The sequence below is a fragment of the Argopecten irradians genome, chromosome 4 (assembly GCF_041381155.1).
Source record: "Argopecten irradians isolate NY chromosome 4, Ai_NY, whole genome shotgun sequence".
In the NCBI taxonomy this organism is placed as follows: domain Eukaryota; kingdom Metazoa; phylum Mollusca; class Bivalvia; order Pectinida; family Pectinidae; genus Argopecten; species Argopecten irradians.
The window spans coordinates 39,840,559-39,863,120 of record NC_091137.1 but is presented as its reverse complement, the minus strand read 5'-3'; the positions used below and the strand labels follow the sequence as shown (position 1 = coordinate 39,863,120).

Genomic DNA, 22,562 nt, shown 5'->3' with positions numbered 1-22,562 from the left:
GACATAGCGAAGGAAATTGGTGTCATGGGAATTAAAGTGTAATTGCTATAGCTGTGAAACTTTCCCATAAACTCCTGACGCGTCAACGGCATTGGCAAGTCAAGTCTTAAGGTCATTATCAATAAACAAGGAAAATTCTTACGACGACAAATGATTATCAAGGATTGGCAACTTTTTGATAATATCTATACCTTTCTTTACATCCTTTTGGAATATTCAATTATGAAATATTATTTTCTGTAAAGTGATTAAATATGTTCATGCATAGTCTTATCACATGTATCAACTTCGTCATTCCAAAGATTACATCACATTTTTGTGCTCTGATATTGGTTCTTTAAACAGTATACATTTACTTGTATATAATCTCCAATAGTGCCCTTAAGCATTTGACACACCCAATACAAAAAGTACCTGTGATTTTAAGGAATCATTTTTCAAATTTAATTCTTATAAATATATAAATACTACGCTCTCATCCTGCTCTACGTTCAATAACATTTGTAACTTTGTTTAAGGAAAACTGTTAATCAAGGTCAATTCCAAAGATGAGGGATGGTACAACTATTAGAGGAGGGATAAAATGGGGAGAGACAGAGAAAAATGAATATATATATATGTAGAACTAACAAGAGATCCCAAAGATTTTGACCCCATCATAAAATGATATTCTACAAATAAAGACGTAAAGTTAGCTCACGAATTACTTTAGTAGTGAAGTCTCAATCGATAACCTACTTGAATGGGTAGATATAATTGTAACAATGCGATGCAGACGGAGGAGATTTATCTCGAATCCTTGAATCAGTGTTGCTTGCACCATCTCAGTCATATTGTTTCGAGTATTATGTGCTATTGGACTTTAATAGCCAACTTGTCACCCCATAATATTAATACGATTGACTTTTAAGTATCACTGTTGGGCCCCTGGTGGACGAACCAGCTGTAAGATAAGTGTTTAATGTGTTGTGTGACTTTTCTAAAAAAAAACCTTTGTGATTTATGTAACCGTTAGTATCCTCACGTAAGCATGCAATAGTCGGGATTTGAAATAATGAAAAAGGATCATTCCCCAAACTATTCCCAAAATAGGTACAAATAATTTACCAATATGTGATATATTGTCAGCATCGACTAACATAAAAACATTATTTATTGATATCGATAATGTCAGCATCTCATAGAAACTTAGCTCAGGTGAGAATTTCTAGTTTTCATTGCTCATGAAGGACTTTTATAAGCGTTATTTGTACTCTTTAACTTAAAGTGTTAGAGAACACAATTTAGTGTCTATGTATGAGAGGGAATAGAGATTAGAGACTGTCACAGAACGGTCAATAGAAACTCTTCACAATATCACACTCTTTATTGCGTTAGGTGGCAGTACTGACCGCCACTTTAGGTGCTAAATTCCTCGCGCAGCTGGAGAACGCTGGTACAGTTAGAAAACCTTTCAACATTACTGAGTTAATGCCACCAAAAGGAAAAAAATCGTCAAAGAACCAATTCCGCTATGTATATTAAAAGACGGGAAAATGCAGTTGGATTACTCGACATCTTTTAATGTACTCACTCTCATTGATAGTTATTGCTAATCTATAATGTATGCATATATTTACAATAGACACATTATTACAACAGAATGTTATCGTTTTTCATCTCCATAAAACTGTGTTTACAATGACAGAAGGCCAGTGGCAATTAGACATTCCCACCAATCGGAAACAAACTTAACGCGAAGTATCTTAGGGATAATGGGAGAATCTGCCAACTCTTGACCCTACATCACTAAGCATGTTGTGGATAAGCGACGTGATAAGGTATCGTACACGGCAAATTTTAGACCCGCTTCAGGTAAAAAGCACATGTGCTTTAGGTAACGTTATTGTTAACCGATTTTTTGTGGTTTGGAATACTGTGGTTTGGTATACTGTACTGAATTATAAAGCACATAAAGTCCTGATATCGTAGTACTGTGTGTCATGGACGTATATTTAAGCCTTCTAAGTGTGGATTGTCAGTTTTGACGTGTAAGTTACTCTAGTGATATATACACACTATTAATTTTAATTAGCTGAAAAACTACACTACATTATTGATGTATTTCAAACTTCATTGTGTAAATAGTTTTTCGTGAATATGAAAAATGTTATTGTGGATATGGTTACCAAATCACCAAATATTTGAGGCAATCAAATGTTAATTAAAGCATTTTTCTTACTTGAAGTGAAACAGAAATTAGCCGTGTACGATACCATTTGATCATGTAGCTTCCTTAAATAGTTTTCAAAGAGACTGAGAAAAAAGGTCACATGTTAGTAAATCCAGCGTAGCTATCAAATGGAGATCATTCTCGCTGAAATTGGCGATTCATCATTTTTAAGATTACGTCACAGAAAATAATTTAGTTGTTCTGACAAACGCCAACATAAGTTAGTTTGTTGTTTGGTCAGAATAGCGTCCTATTTCAGCTAGGGTCTACTCAGTATGCACTCTGTAGTGATATCTCAGGAAAACGTATCACCAGAGACATGGAGCAGGCACATTCCACACGGCCACAATATACAGATAACGGGCTACCTAGTAGCCCCACTCCTTTTATGCTTAGCGTTAAGTAAGATCACAAACTACTACTTTTACAGACTATAGTGTCTCGGCAATGGGACAGAAAACAAAGATTTCATCACAGGGGCGAGCACGCAACTCATGGCCAAAGGTGAGCCGTTGGCGAGAGAGACAGGTGTGAAAATTGAATCACAAAATAATGACGTCACAATCGATACCCTCCCGCAAGAGAGATAACTCTGTAATATACAGAGCTGTATTAACGTGATATTGTTTACATATAACGATGAATAACTTTGGCATTATCTGTGGAGTCTCTTATTGATTGATAGTAATAACCTATCTAGGAAGATCTGTAAAAAGCAATTAAAATTCGGACATGGCGTGAACAGGACATAGATCTGTATCGCGAATGTTACTGTGACCAATATTTGTGCTGTGGACGACATTGTGTCCGGAATTAATTTGTTTTAATATTACTGCGACATATATTTCTTTGGCGGGCGTCACCGTGACATAGATTTGTATGGAGGATGTCGCTCTGACCTAAATTTGTGTTCTATAATTATGTCATTGTAACCTTGATTCGCATGGCGGGTGTTATTGTGACCTAGATTTGTAAGGCTGAGGAAATCAATGAGGCATAAAACAATTACTTTCACACTCCCACGTATTGAAATTAGTATCATTTTAAGTTCCAGGCAAATTTGTATTGTTAAACTTTGCTCTTGATTACCCAATTCTGAGTTCGTATTAATGTTATATTTACAGCGGTAATCGTTATGACCAATCGATGACTTAATTGGCTAAAAAGTCCGGTTAAATTGTCAAAAGAGAACGGAAAGGTTTCCTTATACATTAACACCACTTAAAGTGATATTTCATGCTAATTTCACTGTAATGATATGTCATTTAAACATTTGATATTTGAACATTGACATGTAACTTGATGATTTAGCTCCCAGAAAGCAATGTATGCCTATAAGAGAGTCGAAATCTAGGGATCAGATATTCCTTGTTTTGAATAAAGCGCCTTAAATCACCGCCATATTCATTGGGTTTTGTTGGATTCCAAATCGCATTACGTGACTGACGTTCGACACGATCTGCACGCGGTAAGCCAGGTAATAGGCGTTTATAACACGGTGGGGAATCACGTGGTCTGTAGTTGGTGTGTTACACGAATCAAAATGGCGGCTGCCAGAAGTTTTGCCAAAAAAGGAGGTAAAACATTGAAAATACCCTTTATATCGGCATTTTATAGTAACGAGCATATGCTATACATAATTCTAGACAAACCGATACCTTAGTTGTGTTGCAACGCTCTGTACTTTTCTGTAACATTCTGACCAAAGTTTTGAATCGGAACGATTTTGCTTGTAGTAGAATTGGTAGTATACACGAACATACATGCTTTTTGTACGTTTTCAGTGTTTAGACGGGGCCATTCGCTGTAAATGTGATATTATCTAAATGTTATAGTCTTCACTCAATTGCACATGTAACCTTTCTGGCAGAAAACGTCATGTTCATTGTTAATTCTTTGGTTTTGTAAAAGGATGAGTCAACACGTTCCGTTTTGGACTGATGAGTTTACACGAACTGCTACATATTTATGTCAGTTTGGCTAATCTGGCAAACATTGATAGTGTGTGTTCAAGTATGTAAGATTAACTTATACCATTTAAAAGTAAGAATAGTATACTTATTTAATTGATTCAACTTTAACACATAACATTGGAAGGTGAGAGGATATACCCGTTTGAAGTTCCGCAATTGACCGGAAGTGGACGTCGTTTGCAGCTTCAGTCAAAATGGCAAACATGTACGTTGCTTTTTTACGACAATTATGCCATACAAAACAACAAGACTGCTTAGATCATGTTGATCTCCAGTGACTGCAGTCCAAAAGAATTTAAACACTGACGTTGGTAAATATATTGATCAATTACTTTTACGAGTGTTGAATATAACAAATTAGTGATTAATTTCTTGATTGTCTTTGAAATACAAGGGATCCCTAGTGTAATTCCACATACATGTATATGTGTTTGACTATACAACTTCCGATTTTTTAGTGAGAGATTTTTAAGTCTTATTTCTGAAGGAAACAGTCATGACATTGGGTCTTTCCTTAATTCACAATCTTTATTTCTTTATGCAAAATGACGAGACTAGTTCCCTTTGTTATAACCGTTATTCTAATTAAAAAAAAAACTACACACGGTGCTCACAAGCGTTCCCATGCTCCAAATAAAGACGTTCCCTACAAGTTTCGCGAATGTGAAATACACTGTGTGCGGTGTAGCCCATATTCCCTTTTAAAAACCATTTTACAAATTCTGTATATTATCTGGCCTTTTAATACAGCATATCAACATATAATGATATGATACAAAGAATCACTACGGAACCAAATTGCTAATTAATGTTTGGAAGATCTTGTGATTGATAACTAGTATAATTTACGTATATTGTACTTGTTTATTTATACATTTGTATTTTTAATGTTAAGACTACTGTATTTAAAATACTCAATTAATACATATTGAAGCATGGGTTTCGTTCATTAGTTTTATCAATACTCTTCTGTACAGTCCTATTTTAATCCGGTAGTATTCTTGACTGACACACAGGAATCTTTTTGTATGGCAACACGTTAAACGTTCCTTCTTTCCGTCGTTCTGACAGGCGTTTTCTTCCAGTCTTGTTAAGTGATCTCTGAAAAATACCAAATGTGTATTATTGCTGTTGTACAAATTACTTGTTTGTTGTTTATAAACTTGTTTGATTTTTCCTTTGGATGAATAAAGTTATGGTAAGTATTATGTCAGCCTAAATTGGTTACGAGAAACCATCAATGTCTTTCTGTGAAAAAGTTGTAGGTTCATTCTATAACATATTCATCTATAAAACTGATTAACAAACAAATCTCAACATTACCAACACTTCAAAACATTAAACATGTGTGTTAGATACCATATATATCTATAGTGATCTTCTAGAAATGGACGGGCACAGTTTACAAAAAGTGTTATGACATTCCCCAATCTTCCCGTTTGTTTCCGTAACCAGATGATATGCATTCATGGCTTTGATGCAGTAGGTAGTGAATGTCCTGGATATTATAACAGTTGTCATAGATATTGAACGATATTCCATTGAACGATAGTATACCAGGAATAATCTACTGATTCTAACTTAAGTAGTTTAGCTAGATTATCAAACGGGGTGGTGAATCTATGCTCTGGCGAGATTCGGTCAGTGACAAAGCTGAACAAGTTTGGGCCCAGCTGAGTAAGGTGGGGTTCCACTGTTGATATGACTTCGTGATTAACGTTACGGGGTACTGCAGTACAGGGCGACGTACTGACGAGTACAAGGTAACGTGGTCATTTGGATACCAGGGGTTAAGCAAACAGGGCGACGTGTTGCTTGATCATTGTGTGAGACAAGGTTTGGCAAGGCACTCGGTGCCGCGGTGAAAGGGTGACTCTGTCATAGGTGTAGTAGTCACAGGTGTCTCAGTAAGGGTATCGTAGTACTGTGTACCTTGTACGCAGGAAACAGACTCGCAGTTACAGTTAGGTGGTATTACAGATAGTTAAGGAACATAGGTTGTTCATAGTGATTTAGTGTCCTATTTACCAGGTGTAAAGCAATCAGAATATAGTTGTTAACATATGATTATGAGTCAAGTAGACTAGACATTTATTTGTATATATTGTCGGCAGTATTTAGTTTGTTGTGTTTAACAGTGCCTGGGTCAAAGATAGAACTTGGTAACGGACCGTACTACAGTTGTAGTTGCAGTACAAAGTAGCAACAGGCATAGGTGGTCACGCGACCGTTACAATAGCTTGTTAACATGCATAATCCGTTAAATTTTAACCGCCCACATACTACATCATGCGGTTGATAAGTTAACCATGTAAACATCCTTTCGTAAAACCAAAGAATTAACAATAAACATGATGTTTTCTGCCAGAAAGTTTAGATGTGCAATTGAATGAAGACAATAATATATAGACAATATCACATTTACAGCGAATGACCCCGTCTAAACTCAGAAAACGTACGAAAAGTGTATGTTCGTGTATACTACCAATTCTACAACGAGCAAAATCGCTCCGATTCAAAACTTTGGTCAGAATGTTACAGAAAAGTACAGAGCGTTGCAACACAACTAAGGTATCGGTTTGTCTAGAATTATGTATAGCATATGCTCGTCACTATAAAATGCCGATACATAGAGTATTTTCAGTGACTTACCTGAATTTTCTGGCAAAACTGCTGGCGGCCGCCATTTTGATTCGTGTAACACACCAACTACAGACCATGTGATTCCCCACCGTGTATAAGCGCACATGTGTTTGTTAACGTTGTCCTTCTGGCCAATATGAGCAAATCATGCTGGTATATGTGCACAGAATGAGTATATGAAACATCCAATTCACACATTACCGTTAAATATTGTGTATATCAAATATTGTAATGTGCGAGCATTATTTTCTTTGCAGATCCAGTCTGCTGAGGTTAACCAGATGTTTTGTTTTTAATATGAAAAATTGTTGACACTCTCTTGGTTTCACAACTCTCGTGTTACTTCAAGATTATCACGATGATGTTCGAAAGAGTTCGGAATGATTCGGCATCATTCGAGCCTATTTTTCACGTGTAAACGTTAAAAAAGATTTTTTTTTTACTTTTATAGTTAAAAATACTTCTGGTGTTGCAACTTTATAAAAAGTGGTAAAATTAGAAAGTTTAAAACTCAGACAGACGGAGAAAAATTGTATAACAATTAAACAGCTTTCACTATGACAAAAAGAACGAAAGTTATAGACCATACAACTTTAAGTTTAACGCACAAAAACAGAATATTTTTGTTTCAGTTTGGCTTGGGGGTGGGTGCACATAAAGGCAATTCGTAAGGGACCCAGAAGTCGAGGTCCAAGAAGTCAATGAAAATTGGTAAAGAATCATGGTCATAATACTACTAAACTACAAGCCCCTGATTGGTTGAAATTTTACAGCGATGGGTCATTTGAGGACATCTGTAATAGATCCCATTTCAATCAATATTTGTTTTCTATTAAAGTAATACTCAAGATGAAGTTATCTCTCTTTATTTAAACTTAAGATGGCTTTATTTGTTTCGTGTGGACCTTGCACCACTATCTTTTGTAGAGAAAAATCATATATAGTCAATGCCTTATGTCTAATCCCATTCACATTGTCAATAAAATTGTTTGAAATTGAAAATCCAAGATATTTAATTTTTTTGTCATTGTTTAATGCATCCTTGATGTTTTCCTCGGACTAACATATTCGACGTCATAGTAATCAAAGGCAATCTTCCTCTTTATACCCCTATATATACTATAGGTTATAAAGATATAGCCACGACTTCTGTTGATGATCCGGTCATACTCCTCCTCTTCCAGCACTGGAAGCGTGTCAAGTAGATCGCTCAGATCAATGTCGCTAACAAACTGTTTGTTCAGAGGGTCCTTGTTAGGGGACATGTTGGCTTGACCGGACTGGTCAGTCTGTGTAGTGTCTTTAGTGGACAGTAAAGCTAACGCGTTGTTGCTGCCAGCCTTTAACAATAATGGTGTTGGTTTCTTGGAGGTGTCTCTTATTTTTAGAATACTGTCGTCCTGGAATGGAAATAAAGTCTTTGATTGATAAGTTCATATACAATATAAAAAAAAGCATTCAACACAGCAAAAGAACTATACAAACTGATAGCGTTCGTAGTTGGTAAAATCCAAAACTTACCATGAGGTCCAGACTGTAGTCAAAGTCATCCTCGTCCTGCTTTATTAGGGTGGATGGCTTCTTCTCATGATTCACACTTAACATATAGAATGAGAAACGTACAAAATGATAAACATGGATTTCAATTCGCTTATGTGAATATAAGTTAATAGTCTGTAGTCAATACATTGCAGTCACTATCTTGTAACGTAAACGACAACAATAAGAAAACCGAGTGAAGAATCAGAAGAAGCAGATGCTAATATATTGTATGTCAAACTGAATTCAAATGCCAAATTTGATGTTTTAGATGATTTTTCTTGCATTATTATATAATTGTATGTTATCAAAATAACCAAAAATGTAATTTTAATATATGTCTGCTACTAACTTCAGATCAGTTCTAATCTCGACTCCTCCCGAGAGCCCGAGAGCCCGAGATCTTACCCAAGAGGTTTGATACCTGGACCAGGGTCGGTTGTGTGGTTTGTACGAGTGCTATTTTGGATGACAAAACTTGCCTTTGAGGAAAAAAGGAATAGAGAAAAAAATAGGAAAATAAGACAGAGAGAAAATAGAAGAAAATTGAAAGGAAAAAAAGAGGGAAATAGGGTAAATGCATGATATATATAAAAGATAGAAAGAAAAGGAAGCAACGGCAAATGAAGTTAAAAATACAAATAGGAAGGAAATAGACGAAGAAATTTTAATGTGCGCAAAACAAATCATTTATAGATACCTGGGCACTTGTTTCGTTAGGAGGCGCAAGGATCTTTGAAAAAGATGGCTGTTTCTATAAAAATATATATATATATAATGTTATGAGCATAACTTTTATCTCAATCAGTAGAGTCCATAATCGCTTAAGGTCTTATTGGTATAGCTTACAATCAAAACTTGGGTTTTTTTTTTTTGCGAAGATAAACACTTTTTATGATTAAAAACATGTTAACAAATAGAATAAGAAGAACAAAAATAATTTTAAAATTACCGCTAAAGAAAACCCAACTTGTTGTGATTTATCGGTTTTGAATTCCTATGGACTTGAAAAATTTTAATAATAGAACTTGTCAACAGAGATACTAGTAATAAAAGGACTGTCAAGTTATTGATTAAATAATTACTTTCCGCTCCGAGGTCCTCGCAACTAACAGATCTACGGAACCCAATCGCCTGGCCAAACACACCGGCGCCTTGTTCCACAGCGCCCACACCCACGTCCAAAAAAAGGACATGTTCAAATGTCGAAATGATAGACAGTTCGTTATGCTGACATGATCAGTGTTGGAAGGAATGTGTCAATTTGATTATTTGACTTTTCCTCGGATCGCATTGTATAAAACCATAATTGAATATGAATTGTACACAAATTTTATTTATATAATCATCAACGAAGAACAATATAAACAGGAAATTCAAATTAAACCTTTAGATCAGAAAATACGTTGTTATAAGTAATAAGACATATCAAAGAAACACAATTTAACAAAGGATGACAGTTTGTTTATTATTACTCGTGTCTATCCGGTCCTCGAACTCACTATTTACGGCACCCAACATACCTGCGCCTTTTACCACTGCGCCACATCCACGTCCCCAAAAAAGGGCGTTTCATTGACGAAGTGATAGTCGGTTCGATATGTCTTCATGTTAGTGGATATAACGTAAGATAACATTTTCTAATAAAAAAATAAACAAAGAAACGGTCAAAGTGTACAATACAAGTAATACATAATATGACGATACACTTTGTCTGCTTTGCAAATGCCTTTGTGATGTTTCATGTCATTAAAATCGTTTAAACTGACATTGAACTTACCAATTTGCTTGTAGTTTTTCTCGCGTCTGTGTTTGGCCGCGACCAGTGGAAATTGGTCTCCAATCGGAAAGTCTCGGCATTTCCTGTTTCTGACACTTTCCATCTCATCTTTAAGTATAACCTTTCGCTGGTTACCTCTCTAGAAATAGATAATGTATAGACTTAGAACTTAAAAATAACGTGATATAGTGTTATTGAGGGATTTCTTAGAAGAATGGAAAGAGTACTTTGCTCACATCGAGACAACCCACGAGGTCGCACAAGAGTGGAGAAGCCTACAAAGGATAAGCGACCTATCGAACAGACTTCGGAAACGCCAACCGGAACAGGAATATGGATGCGAGTCAAACAAAACAGAAGAAGAGGGAGCAAATGTAGTTGCGGAACGACTTGCAAAAACGAGAGAGGGATTGAAGATCCGCCTTGAAAATATGGGCAGCGCTCCAAAGAGGACGAGCAATGGGAGGTGAAGTGTTGTTTGGAAAGGCAGCATGGAAACAGTTCGATGAGGACGCTGATTATGTTCTGGAATCAATGCTTGCCGAGAACATGGACAAGAAAGTGAGAGGAATGTCGGTTCGGGAAGTTATCAGAAAAGAGAGATCAGAGTCAGCACCCGGGCCCAATGTAGTACATTATTAGGTGCACCAGAACTGCCCCAGACAGTTGAGGAAAATTGTGCCTACTTTTTTAAGAAGGTTTTGAGGAAATGGCACGTTAGCAGAGAGCTGGAGAAGAGCATAGGGATGCTTCATGCCAAAAGAAAATAACTTCAGAGCTTTCATCCAGTTCAGAAATATATCTTTGCTGAATGTGGAAAGAAATGTTATGCTGGCCTCTTACCCCAATGCGAATGACAAAGTACATATAAGACAACCAAGGACATAGACATTTCAGTCCAGAGGAGAAGCATTCCTACACTAAGTATCTGGCTGTCTAGAGCCATAACAGTGTATTTATACCATCAGGGGTGCAAGGGAGAACAATGGCGATGTTGCAGTTCTCTGACTAGACCTAAGCCAGCGCCTACGGATCCATTACCACACCATTAAGTAGAACTAATCAAGGAGAGGTGTAATGGGATGTCAGAGGGTCAGAGTGCATCTCAAATTCTAGTTCGACAGTTTCCATATACGCTTCACTGTAGGAATAACACAGCATGAGAATGGAGACTGGTTGTTAAGGTTTAATGAAGATTAGCTTATCACGGACAAGAAGGAAGTGGGACGCCCAAAGGACCTACGGCGCGGGATACTGTTGGGACAGTGGCATCGAAGCGTCTTGGACTAGCAACCATCACAAGGCCAAGATGGAAAGTGGGAACGAGCGGACACACAGGAAAATGGCTCAGGCAGAGATTCAGATCGATAGATGAGGATGCATTATCAAGGTGCTAAGATTTGTCATTTTCATTAAGTCTGGAACTCATGCTTTAACGAGTGTGTAGAGGTAGGTGGGTTACTCGCAACAGCAGGAGAGTGGGACATGAAGGCAGAGAGATTCAGCAGAGGATGAATTTCTATTCAGAAGTGACATATCAGCAGCTGGTAGAGGAATGTCACCTACGGGGATGGAAGACATGGTGCCTACCTAAAGAGGTTGGATGTATGGGTTTTACCCGGTCAGTCAGTTCGGCGAGCCTTACGACTATTAGGAGTCATAGGAGCATATCGGAGAAATCTGATAAGGGCTATAATTAGGTAGAGGTTACTTCCAAACAGGTCAGGAGAAAGAGGGACAGAAAAGTGGATTGGTCACCTAGACATAGTGCTAACCAACAGGCGACGATAGAAAATAAAACATCTCACCGCCTGAGGTGAGAAAACAAGATGCCAGTAATTATGGCAACTACCCACAGCCACATCAAGCGGTCTTTGGTTGGGCCTGGTAAACCCAGCCAGCTAACCGATGACGTCATGGAATGCGCCGAAACGCTGGAGGAAGGAGAATCCACCTGGTGAGGGGACCGGCAAAAGTATCCGGAGACATCCAGCGTATTAAGGTATGTGGTATTTATAAGCAGATATTGTTGGGGAAAAAAGTCTTACCTCTACATACACAGCAAGGCGGTCACGTGGTGTATCCATGTTCATCGTGTTTAGTTTCGGCGGTTTGGACAGACTCTTCATAATTGAGAGTGACTTTTCGACTCGTGGCTATCATCTTCCTGCCAATTAAATAAAAAACCATCGTGTATATGCACGACTGTCTTTTTGTATGGATGTAGTCTAACGTGAAATTATTTTCAAACTAGATCAAACTAGAGTTTTCAAATTCACGACAAAAAATTACTTGCCATACAAATGTACTTCTCTATACACAATTACACATACAAACAGTCGGAACTGTTATTTGCTTTTTGCGCCATTTCACTTTGAAAAGTTCATTTCTCTTTATATACACAGTCACTTGTAAATAATTATCCTTTATAATATACGGTTATTTTAACAAGTTACATGGTAAACAATTTACCGTTATATACACTGCTACGATGTAAGTGATCTAGAAATATGGTTGTTATTTACACACACTGGAGCTACATGTAAACCCCATCCTACATACTTATAATTTAACGACCATACAGATAATCAAATTATTCTGTAGACCAGATTCTAATTCAAGCTCTTTGACATTATCGCACTACTTGCACATACAACTTATTGACCATACACCGTATAACAATTAAGAAGAAAGACCTTAATATCATAAATTAATTCAAACTAACCATTTCATTTGCTTCTGTTTTCACTAGTTTGGGTATGGACCAGTGAACTTCTGTGGAAGGGGTGTTGAAAGCTTTGATTTCTGGACATTGGGCCTCTTCTTTAACGGTGGTCTCTTGCCAGAAGCTATCGCCTGCCTAAATGGAGAAAAAAAATACGATAATTCAGCTTTGGTCCATTTAACTGTTGGTTAGAAATTCCATGTAAGTTTCAATTTCCCTAGAAAGTTGAAATTCTTATTGAGCGTTGTACTTACTGCCCTATCGTCTCGCATGGTCAAACGAATTGTTTCAGGTTGATTGTTATCTGGGCAGTTTGGTCCCAAATGTTTTTTCTTTATTCTGTGCTGAATCATCGTGAACCTATCAAAGAAAAAAAGTCAGTGAATAGACATGTCCCTAATATGAGGCAAACAAACAAACAAAATCAGTAGACACATACATGTATACGGTGGCGTATTAGGGCCAATACGTACATATGTTTGGTTTTTTTTATCCTGTACGTACAAGTACATAAATTAACCTACACAAACATTTCTTAAAAACTAACTTGACGAAACTATTCAGATTGTTACTGTCAATGCAACATGTACATTATATATCATGTATGTATTTATTGTATGATTATGAGTCCAGTGTAGAGGACCTCAATCATGTACTGGAAAATAAACTTAACTTAGATATATCTTGCTGTCCTAATTTATTATATTAAAACTGTATCACATGCGAATTTTCGCGAAAAATCTCGTCTTCTGGTACGCTACTGATACATTTCTATAAAAAAAGATATCTAAACTTTTAATGTTATTATACAAACATACAAGCGATGTCGAGAAAATGGTAAGTATAGACTGTTCTCTTTAAATTTCAGGATACATAATTCATCAGGGGAGGCCACCGCGCTCTCATTTTTTTTATTTCATTGAATTTTATTTAGTTATTGAATTTTTTAAATATCCAATATTATTGTAAGTTTATATCAGTATCATTTACAGTTTGATGAAGCTACATGTAAAAGAAACTAATAACAAATCCTAAATACCATGTTTGAAGTTCGAAAATTCTCCCCTGATTAAAAGCGCAAACATCGCCTGACACTGCTACTATTTTATTCGAGTATAAAAGAGGTTTCCTTTCGGGTTTATTAAAACATACAATTATTTTATCATGCTACTTACCTATAAATGTATCTAAGACTCAGTCCTAGGTTCAGCTTAGAAAAAAAATCGTGGCCATTGTCGATTTGTGCGTCTAGTTGACAATGGATGACATGTGATATCAGCAAACAACGTCACAATTGATATGACGTCACAATTATATACACGTGACATATACAATAGACGACGATGTCGACATCATGCGGATAAGAATTCTGCTTATATTTCGTAGAGATCATTTTGACCATTTGGAGACGGGTTTTTTCACAAACAACGGGTACGGAATGTATTTATCAACAAGAGGGCTCCAAAGGCATTAATGGTCATCTGACTACCTTTTGCAATACTCGTAGTCATATAGGAAATTAATTTGATATGGTGTTCTTGGTATATTTGGGATAAGCCTTGAGAATGTAACAACACTTTGTCATGATCATTCCAGACAAGTTTTCAACCAATCCCCACCGATAGAGCTTGAGAAGAAGTTCAAAATACATTTTCAAGATGGCGGCTGTGGCGGTCATTTTGGATTTTGAATCAACTCGAAAAAATAACACTTTGTCGGGAAAAATGTCATTATCAATTCATGCAACTTTCAGCTTAATCTCACTGGCAGAAAATTGAAAAGAAATTCAAAATGTGAAAAGATTACGCACGGCAGACGGTGCACGGTGGACGACTACCGGACGAAAAATGGTTCAGATAAACCTAAAAATAGCAAAATTTCTTTTTATTACGGAAAAATTAGATGTATTTGATAAATTATGAATCATATTGACTCAAAGAAATTAGGGCATATGCTCTATACATGACAACTATAGGAAGAAGTTAACCTTACATGGTTTTCATACGGCAGATAAATAATTTTTTAAAAAAAAACGGGAATATTCATACGAAGACGTGACGATTTTAACTACGGCGGATAAATAATCTTTTTTCTACATACGAAGATTTCGTTCGTGTATATACTAGAGAAAAGAAATAATTTAAGATGTCCACTTGTCCTTGTGAAAATGTACCATGGGTTTTTGTCTCGCTACCTAGGGCCAATATACTACTTGGAAAGATGTTTGGAACCATTTTGCAAACGTGGCCCCAATTTGTTTCGAGTGTGTGATTTGGATTTGGTTTGTTTGATTTTTAACGCCGTATGAATAGCCAGGGTTGACTTTCCTTGTATGCAACGAGTATATTTTGGGAGGCTGCGACACGTTCGTGTTGAGTCTATTTGCAATAGTCGAAACTTTTGTCAATTTTATAGTGTTATAACACTAACGAATACAGACAGACATAGACACCGGATAACACAACCCACTCTTTGTTGGCAAACCAATCGTCCCGCTTCCTTTATGCTAAGCGTTGTTAAGCATGAGTTGAAACTACCACTTCTGTTAACTATGACGTTTTTCGGTCAGTGAAAGAACCCAGAAAAGTGCGGCGGTGCCAAGGAAGACGTTAGGACGAAAAAAGTCAGATAGGGAGAAAAACATTATATATCTTAAATTACGATCCCACAATAGAGGCAACAGGTACACATTCTAACGCATTATTTGTACATGGCCACTGGAAGACTGGTGTGCATGTGTGTTCGTATTGCACCTCCTGGTAATAGTAGGGAAAATGTATACTATTTAATTATAGTTGTCGAAGACAATGTTGTACACATTTGATCTGGTCACAGTATACTGCATGGTCGTTTAACCTTTCGAACACTATACAGAAATGAATGTAAGTTGCAGAACGTCATCAGATTCACACTTTTGTTTTCGAATGACTACGTCATTAAAAAAAAATCAAAGACAAATACAATCTTACGAATTCTTTCTATAATCAAATACATCAGCAGAGTCTATGTGAATCGGGGCCCTGGTGTAATAATTCCGGAATAGTTATCAAAGGCAGACTCTAGTGTACGATGATCAAAATCGTTCTCTAGATACAAATGTATTTTCGACAGGTCTAAAAGCGAACTTTACTGAAAGGTGCGACCAGCAGTTCTAAGGAACATTTACAACACTTGGTGTGGCTTTTCTGTAGCTCTGATGTAATACCAGAAGACAATTTTCAATAATCAAAAAAGAAAGTGATTATTTTTATAAGCAGTTCGTATGAATCATATGAATTTTTACAACAGTGTCCAACGGTAGATGTTCTTGATGTTCTTACTGTACTTGTCTATTCATTTAAAAATTGATATAAAATACAAAACACAAACAGAAATGATACATGGCGTTGTTTGTACTGCTTAATCTGCAACCACTGCCTGCGTTAGAACCCATATTTGGTTAATAATTTAGAATCCATATTTGGTTAATAATTAAGAACCTATATTTGGTTAATATTTTAGAATCCATATTTGGTTAATAATTTAGAATCCATATTTGGTTAATAATTAAGAACCCATGTTTGGTTAATATTTTAGAATCCATATTTGGTTAATAATTTAGAATCCATATTTGGTTAATAATTAAGAACCCATATTTGGTTAATAATTTAGAATCCATATTTGGTAAATAATTAAAAACCTATATTTGGTTATGATAATTTAGAATCCATATTTGGTTAATAATTAAGAACCCATATATTTGGTTAATATTTTAGAATCCATATTTGGTTAATAATAAAGAACCACATATTTGGTTAATAAAATAGAACTCATATTTGGTTAATAATTCATATCTTATATTTCGAATAATATAGAAATCCATATTTGGTTAATAATTTTAAAGAACTCATATTTGGTTGATAATTTAGAACTCATATCTGGTTAATAATTATGAACCCATATTTGGTTAATAATTTAGAAGTCATATTTGGTTAATAATTTAGAATCTATATTTTGTTTATAAAACTACGACTAATCTGAAATTTGTTTTAATTATAAGTCAAAAACTGTATTAAATAGCATCTTTCGACGTTTCTTATTCATGACACATAATATTTCAAATGATATTCACGTCCGATTAATCGACGTCACACCCACAGGCGTTTGACTCTATAGATATGTTTCTCTCTGTGTAATATTGTGTGACACAGTATTTCATATATAGAGAAAACATATATTTATATAACCAAACACCTGTGGTCATACATGTACATATGCATATGAAGAGGAATAACTCTAATATAATTTTAAGTGTTTTATTGACTGAAACAATGGTATATGTCATTATGTGGACTAGGAAAAAGTATGATATCCAGATAACAGAGCAAAGGAAATCTAACAAGTCACATACAATGTATATAAAATCTACAAAACATCTTAATTATTTAACATATTTTTGATGAAACAACCATATAATTTGATATACAAAGCTATACCAATAATATAAAAAATATATACATGTAACATCCAAAATATTTGCTTAAATGTGTCGTGGTTATAGTATAAATACACACAAAAATAATTTAAATCTCTTAGGCACATTATCGATATGATGAAAATGAGTTCAATAACATCACCAACCCGTTTACTTCAATAATATTCCATCTTTTAACTCACACATCCCTAAAGACGCATTTGAAACTCGTCTCATTCAAAGACTGGAAGAGTTCAATATGAAATTTCAGGGGGGAATGAGTTAATCATATAATAAATAACAATGTTGTGTAGACTCATAAATTCATTTAACGTGTATAAAATGTAGATAAGTTTCAAGATAATGTCTTTTACATTAATGTACATGGTTTATTTAAAATAAACAGATTCACAAAATTAAATTCATCAAAAAATAGACAATGGGAACGCTAGAGCTTAATTTACAGAATGTTATACTATATACATGTACATGTAACTATAAATCTCGGACATTCAAAGTAAAACTGTCACATTTTGACGTTTACACATGATACACTGCCATCACTACAACTTGTTCAGTAATATATAATAATGTTCAGCGATGCATGAACAATAAATTAGCTGGGTGAATAATTATTGACATTGTAGCGTGATTAATGCACAAGCACGCTGCCGAAATGAAAAGCGATGATAACTTACATACGATCTGATCAGAGCACAGTATGTCCGCAGGATTATTTTCTTGTCAACTTTAACATGTAGAGAACACTCTATAGTTAACTGTGCAAAAATAACTTTCTGACAAATTGCTCAACAAGAAAATATAAAACTTAAAAAAAAATATTCTGAAAATGTTCAGTTTTGATCGATTTAATGATCCGTACAAAGCAGCTGAGATTCTAATCTACAATAGATATGACTTAATCATTTAGATTTGTATGTCAGGTGTCGCCATGATCTTTTCTAAAGTGGGTTTCGCTGTGACCTAGATTAGTATGATGTTATCACTGTGACCTATATTTGAATGGTGGGTGTCGCTGTGACCTAGATTTGTATGGTGGGTGTCGCTGTGAGCTAGATTTGTATGGTGGGTGTCGCTGTGACCTAGATTTGTATGGTGGGTGTCGCTGTGACCTAGATTTGTATGATGGTATCGCTGTAACATAGATTTGTATGGTGGATGTCACTTTGATCTAGATTTGTATGGTGGTAACGCTGTGACCTAGATTTGTATGATGGTATCGCTATAACATAGATTTGTATGGTGGATGTCAATTTGATCTAGATTTGTATGGTGGTATCGCTGTGACCTAGATTTGTATGGTGGGTGTCGCTGTGACCTAGTTTTATATCGTGGGTGTTGTTGTAAATTAGATTTGCATAGTGAGTGTTTTTGTGACCTAGATTTGTATGGTTGGTGACTCTATTGCCTACATGTATATTTGGAGGGTGACGTCGATGATGCAAAGAACGTTTAATCCCCCTAGCACATGATTAGTTTTATTTTCCATGATTGCATTGCGGGTCTAAATTTTCTTGATGCTCTGCTCTTGATTATTCGATTTGGAGTTTGAACTTGTGCTGTTTTCTTTATGATAACATCAGAAACAATCAAATGATTTGTTATTATTATTATACATGTCTATCCTTTAAATAAGGAATATATCAGTATATAACCTAAAGCTTTCCTCTGAAAAAATGATAAGTAACTTCTAAAGTAATATGACAGACATGAAAAAGGAAAATCTGCTCTATGTATCCATAGGAACATGATTGTATATGTATACATGAAGAAGAATATTGAAAATCATGTCTGATATGCTAGCATTTTTCGGACTTCGGCAAAATTGTGTAGACCTCGTAAAACTGGTTGCGATACCTTCTAGCAGACAAAAATAAGATGAAGCCCCACTTCCATGTCATGAAACACCATACCAGAGTAAGGTAATATCCTCTCCCGTAGATCTGTAAATCTATAAATACAAAATACATATTCACCTAAAATAATCGAAGTAAACTGTAAAATGATATCACATGTATATTATGCATACAATATAATTGGACCATATACGGATACATGTATATATACTGTTTAGCTACTATAAATCAGAATGGTCAATTGCTTTTCGATAGCGATCGATAGCTTACATTAATTACATGAACCTTTTTGGACCAGGTGGGTCGAATGCCGCTTGATAGTAAGAAATGTAGCAATGTTTAGCTAAAGTGAGCTAAAATCTGGTGAGCTATTCATTGTCATACACTTTGCAGTTTTGAGTTTAAACGTATTTTATTACAAAAAGAACATTACAGCAGGATTGTGCACAAGTTATCAAAACTTATAAAAGCCCTCTCCCAACAACAATGACATATAAATAAATACTTTTTGCATATTTATGATTTTATGAACTTGTATAAACCGTTATTAATGAAATTTCTAAATAACTTATTTTAGCTGATTTGTTATATTTTTTTATCCAATTTCAGACAAAATACTCTTGTCTCCTTACTACTTTGAGAAATCTCATGCCTAACGAAGAATGATTTTCTGAAAAGTTTCTCACCTTGTCCCTCTGTTATTGCTAAGGTAAGATAAACGACGAAGCTACAGACACCCGCTAACTGGACACAGCAGCCCAACAGCATCAGTCTACTGAGGGAACTACGGTCGATCTGACCTCCCGCGTTGACCTTTCTGCAGTACCAAATGTGTAATATCAGAGTCAGTCCCGCTACTAAACCTGTCAACAGGGGAAAAAAGACATCACGTTACTTCAATGTCCATATAATTTGTCACCTGAGAAAAAATGAAGAGAATATTTTGGCACTGAAGGTTGGTTTACAGTACCATAGTAATGCTATCTTTTCATCCATAACAAAACCCATTTATTTTCATCTAATTGTTGCCGAGTTGTTTGGGACATCAAAGGGATCTGTATTTACCGTTATTTTATCATGTGGTATAATAAAATAGCAATGAATAGCTATAGGGTCACTTATTGTGGACGGCCTCTCGTACATGAACTACATGCGTATAATAGGATGGGCCGTATGTTTCAAATCTCCAAACAGCATGAGAAGTATGTTACGCTCGAATTGCATCCTCGTTAGTCTAGGGGTTACTAGCTATCATTGTCATTAAAACGACAGTGATAGTAACCCTTGGAATATCCCTGCCCTAATTGTGGGAATGAACACAGGCAGTACATTTACATATAGAATATTTCATAGAGTTTTATTTTTAATTTTGTAATGTTTATCGATTGCTATAATACCCTAACTGTAACTGGCGCATTTTTCTTGTTCTAATGAATGAATGGATACCAATTACCAAGTGTATACGTATGCAATTACGACCCAGTTTCTGACCCCTAGGTCGTATGCAGGCCCGGTCTGTACTTATTTCGATTGCTAAATGTATGTAATAACTATAAACTGTCCAATTTTCTCACACGTATTAAACTAATAGATTCTGTATCAATTATGTTTAAAAAAGTAAAGTAATAAATCAAATGCAATATGAAAATCCCTGCTCGGAAGCATCAATTAACTTATATGACCCAGTTATTGACCCCTCATATCGTTTGATGCTACATTTGTGTAAACGTTGTTGCATGTAATGTATGGTCATTGTACTATAATTATGCATGTAACTGACGTCAGAACTACTTATGTACACACAGATTAAGGAGTTTACTAGTAAAAGACTGGTCAATGTGTATCCTCAAAAATCGTTTGAACTATGACCTAAGTGTCACTCAATTAGTAGCCTAAAATGCCTACTACAGTTGTACTTGCATTGTAAGTACATGTACACGTACATGTAAAACAAGACAGACATAGAACTTATTAGTTTTTAGATGTGACGGTCTATAAATTGAACTGTTGTCGACTTGTTCTAGCCATAGTATACATTGTACGTATACGTACATGTATATACTTTGTACGTGTATGTATGTCACTTACCGGAGGTAAGCCCCCATATGGCCGCGTCCCAGTTAGAATACTTAAAACCAAATACACACAGTATTGATACTCCAATGAATAAACCTACAGAAGCATAGACTACCCGGACCTTCGAGTGAAAGTCCGGAAAGAAACCACCTTCGGGGTTTGACATGGTATCTTCTAGTAAACAAAACCATAAGGTTTAATGCTTATATATGTACACTCCAGAGACTGTTTCATTTCATAAGATCGCGAGAGTATCCGAAGGTAAAAATGTGTATGACATATATATAGCGTCCACTTTCGCTTTGTCCAATCTCTGAAACGTTCGCAATTTTAATGGTAATGCTGTATTTAGATTTTGATTCAATTAAATTTGAATAACAATACACTCAGGTTTTTGTATTATATATTCATAACATAAAATAATTTATTCAAGTTAATCCATATCAGGGGCGTAGGAAGCGGGGGGCAAGGGGGCATACATGTCTTTTTGCCCCTCCCCCCATTTTCGCCGAGTGAGATGTTCTAAAAATGCATATTTGAAAGAAAAAAGGGTCCTCCTGCACATTTTTCGTACTTCATTGTTAAAAAAAATAACCGCTGCGCGGCGCGTTTCCTAAAACGTTCAAGCATATAATGATAAAACCTTTAGTAATGAAAATTCAATACACACGAACTAGCTAGACTGAACATGTCTATCAATGGATCATGCTATTTCAAAAAATGAAAAGATTAATTTGTTTATATGTCTTAGCAAGGCAGTTAATTCATTATTATTTTGAGTTACACAGCAGTGTGCCGATTGTGTGAATCCGGTATATTCAGATCGAGTAGGGAAGCATATAATAGTATGACTACATTCACAATTATCATTTCTAAATGCAAGTTACTTTAAATAAAAAATACCGTATTAAGAACGCTTTAAATTCATCAAAATGCATCAACCTTTTCAATTATGGTACTATGATAATGTAAGTAACTTTTGTTACTTAAAGAAATCCACGCGGTGATGTAAATTCATGTAATATGTACCATTTAAAGATGCTCCACCGCCGACAGAGCAAAAATGATACTCATCATTTGAACAATAATTGGTGTTTAATCGTGTATATTTATGTCGAATTAACACAAAATATATTATATAAAATAATTTCTTTTGCTTTTGGTGCATGCGCAATCAGTAATTCATTCCATATAGGATATAGTGCCAGGGAATTTTTTCGGGATGCAATTAATTATTTTTTATATTTTAAACTTTAAGTAAAATTAGAAGCTCAAACTTTTCAA

The 22,562-nt window shown here is 35.4% G+C and overlaps 2 protein-coding genes across 2 annotated transcripts; both read right to left on the bottom strand.

Moving 5' to 3' along the window:
• Window positions 1-7,677: 7,677 nt before the first annotated feature.
• LOC138322292 (uncharacterized) lies at window positions 7,678-9,916 on the bottom strand. The gene is made up of 4 exons (XM_069266330.1): window positions 9,891-9,916; window positions 9,068-9,121; window positions 8,350-8,425; window positions 7,678-8,228 (listed from the first exon to the last, which is right to left on the bottom strand). The coding sequence occupies exons 1-4, from the start codon at window positions 9,914-9,916 to the stop codon at window positions 7,860-7,862; spliced, it is 525 nt and encodes a 174-aa protein (XP_069122431.1). The 3' UTR covers window positions 7,678-7,859.
• Window positions 9,917-18,159: 8,243 nt separating this feature from the next.
• Window positions 18,160-21,493, bottom strand: LOC138321635 (heme transporter hrg1-A-like). The gene is made up of 3 exons (XM_069265438.1): window positions 21,291-21,493; window positions 19,889-20,065; window positions 18,160-19,297 (listed from the first exon to the last, which is right to left on the bottom strand). The coding sequence occupies exons 1-3, from the start codon at window positions 21,442-21,444 to the stop codon at window positions 19,146-19,148; spliced, it is 483 nt and encodes a 160-aa protein (XP_069121539.1). The 5' UTR covers window positions 21,445-21,493; the 3' UTR covers window positions 18,160-19,145.
• Between the last annotated feature and the right edge of the window lie 1,069 nt (window positions 21,494-22,562).

Coding starts and splice junctions, on each gene's coding strand:
- LOC138322292 (XM_069266330.1), bottom strand. CDS start 9,916: ATGTGGCGCAGTGGTAAAAGGCGCAG. Junction 9,122..9,890: donor CGCAGTGGTAAAAGGCGCAG/GTATGTTGGGTG, acceptor ATATTTTTATAG/AAACAGCCATCTTTTTCAAA. Junction 8,426..9,067: donor CTAACGAAACAAGTGCCCAG/GTATCTATAAAT, acceptor CTATATGTTAAG/TGTGAATCATGAGAAGAAGC.
- LOC138321635 (XM_069265438.1), bottom strand. CDS start 21,444: ATGTCAAACCCCGAAGGTGGTTTCTTTCCGGACTTTCACTCGAAGGTC. Junction 20,066..21,290: donor CATATGGGGGCTTACCTCCG/GTAAGTGACATA, acceptor CCCTGTTGACAG/GTTTAGTAGCGGGACTGACT. Junction 19,298..19,888: donor AGCAATAACAGAGGGACAAG/GTGAGAAACTTT, acceptor TTGTATTTATAG/ATTTACAGATCTACGGGAGA.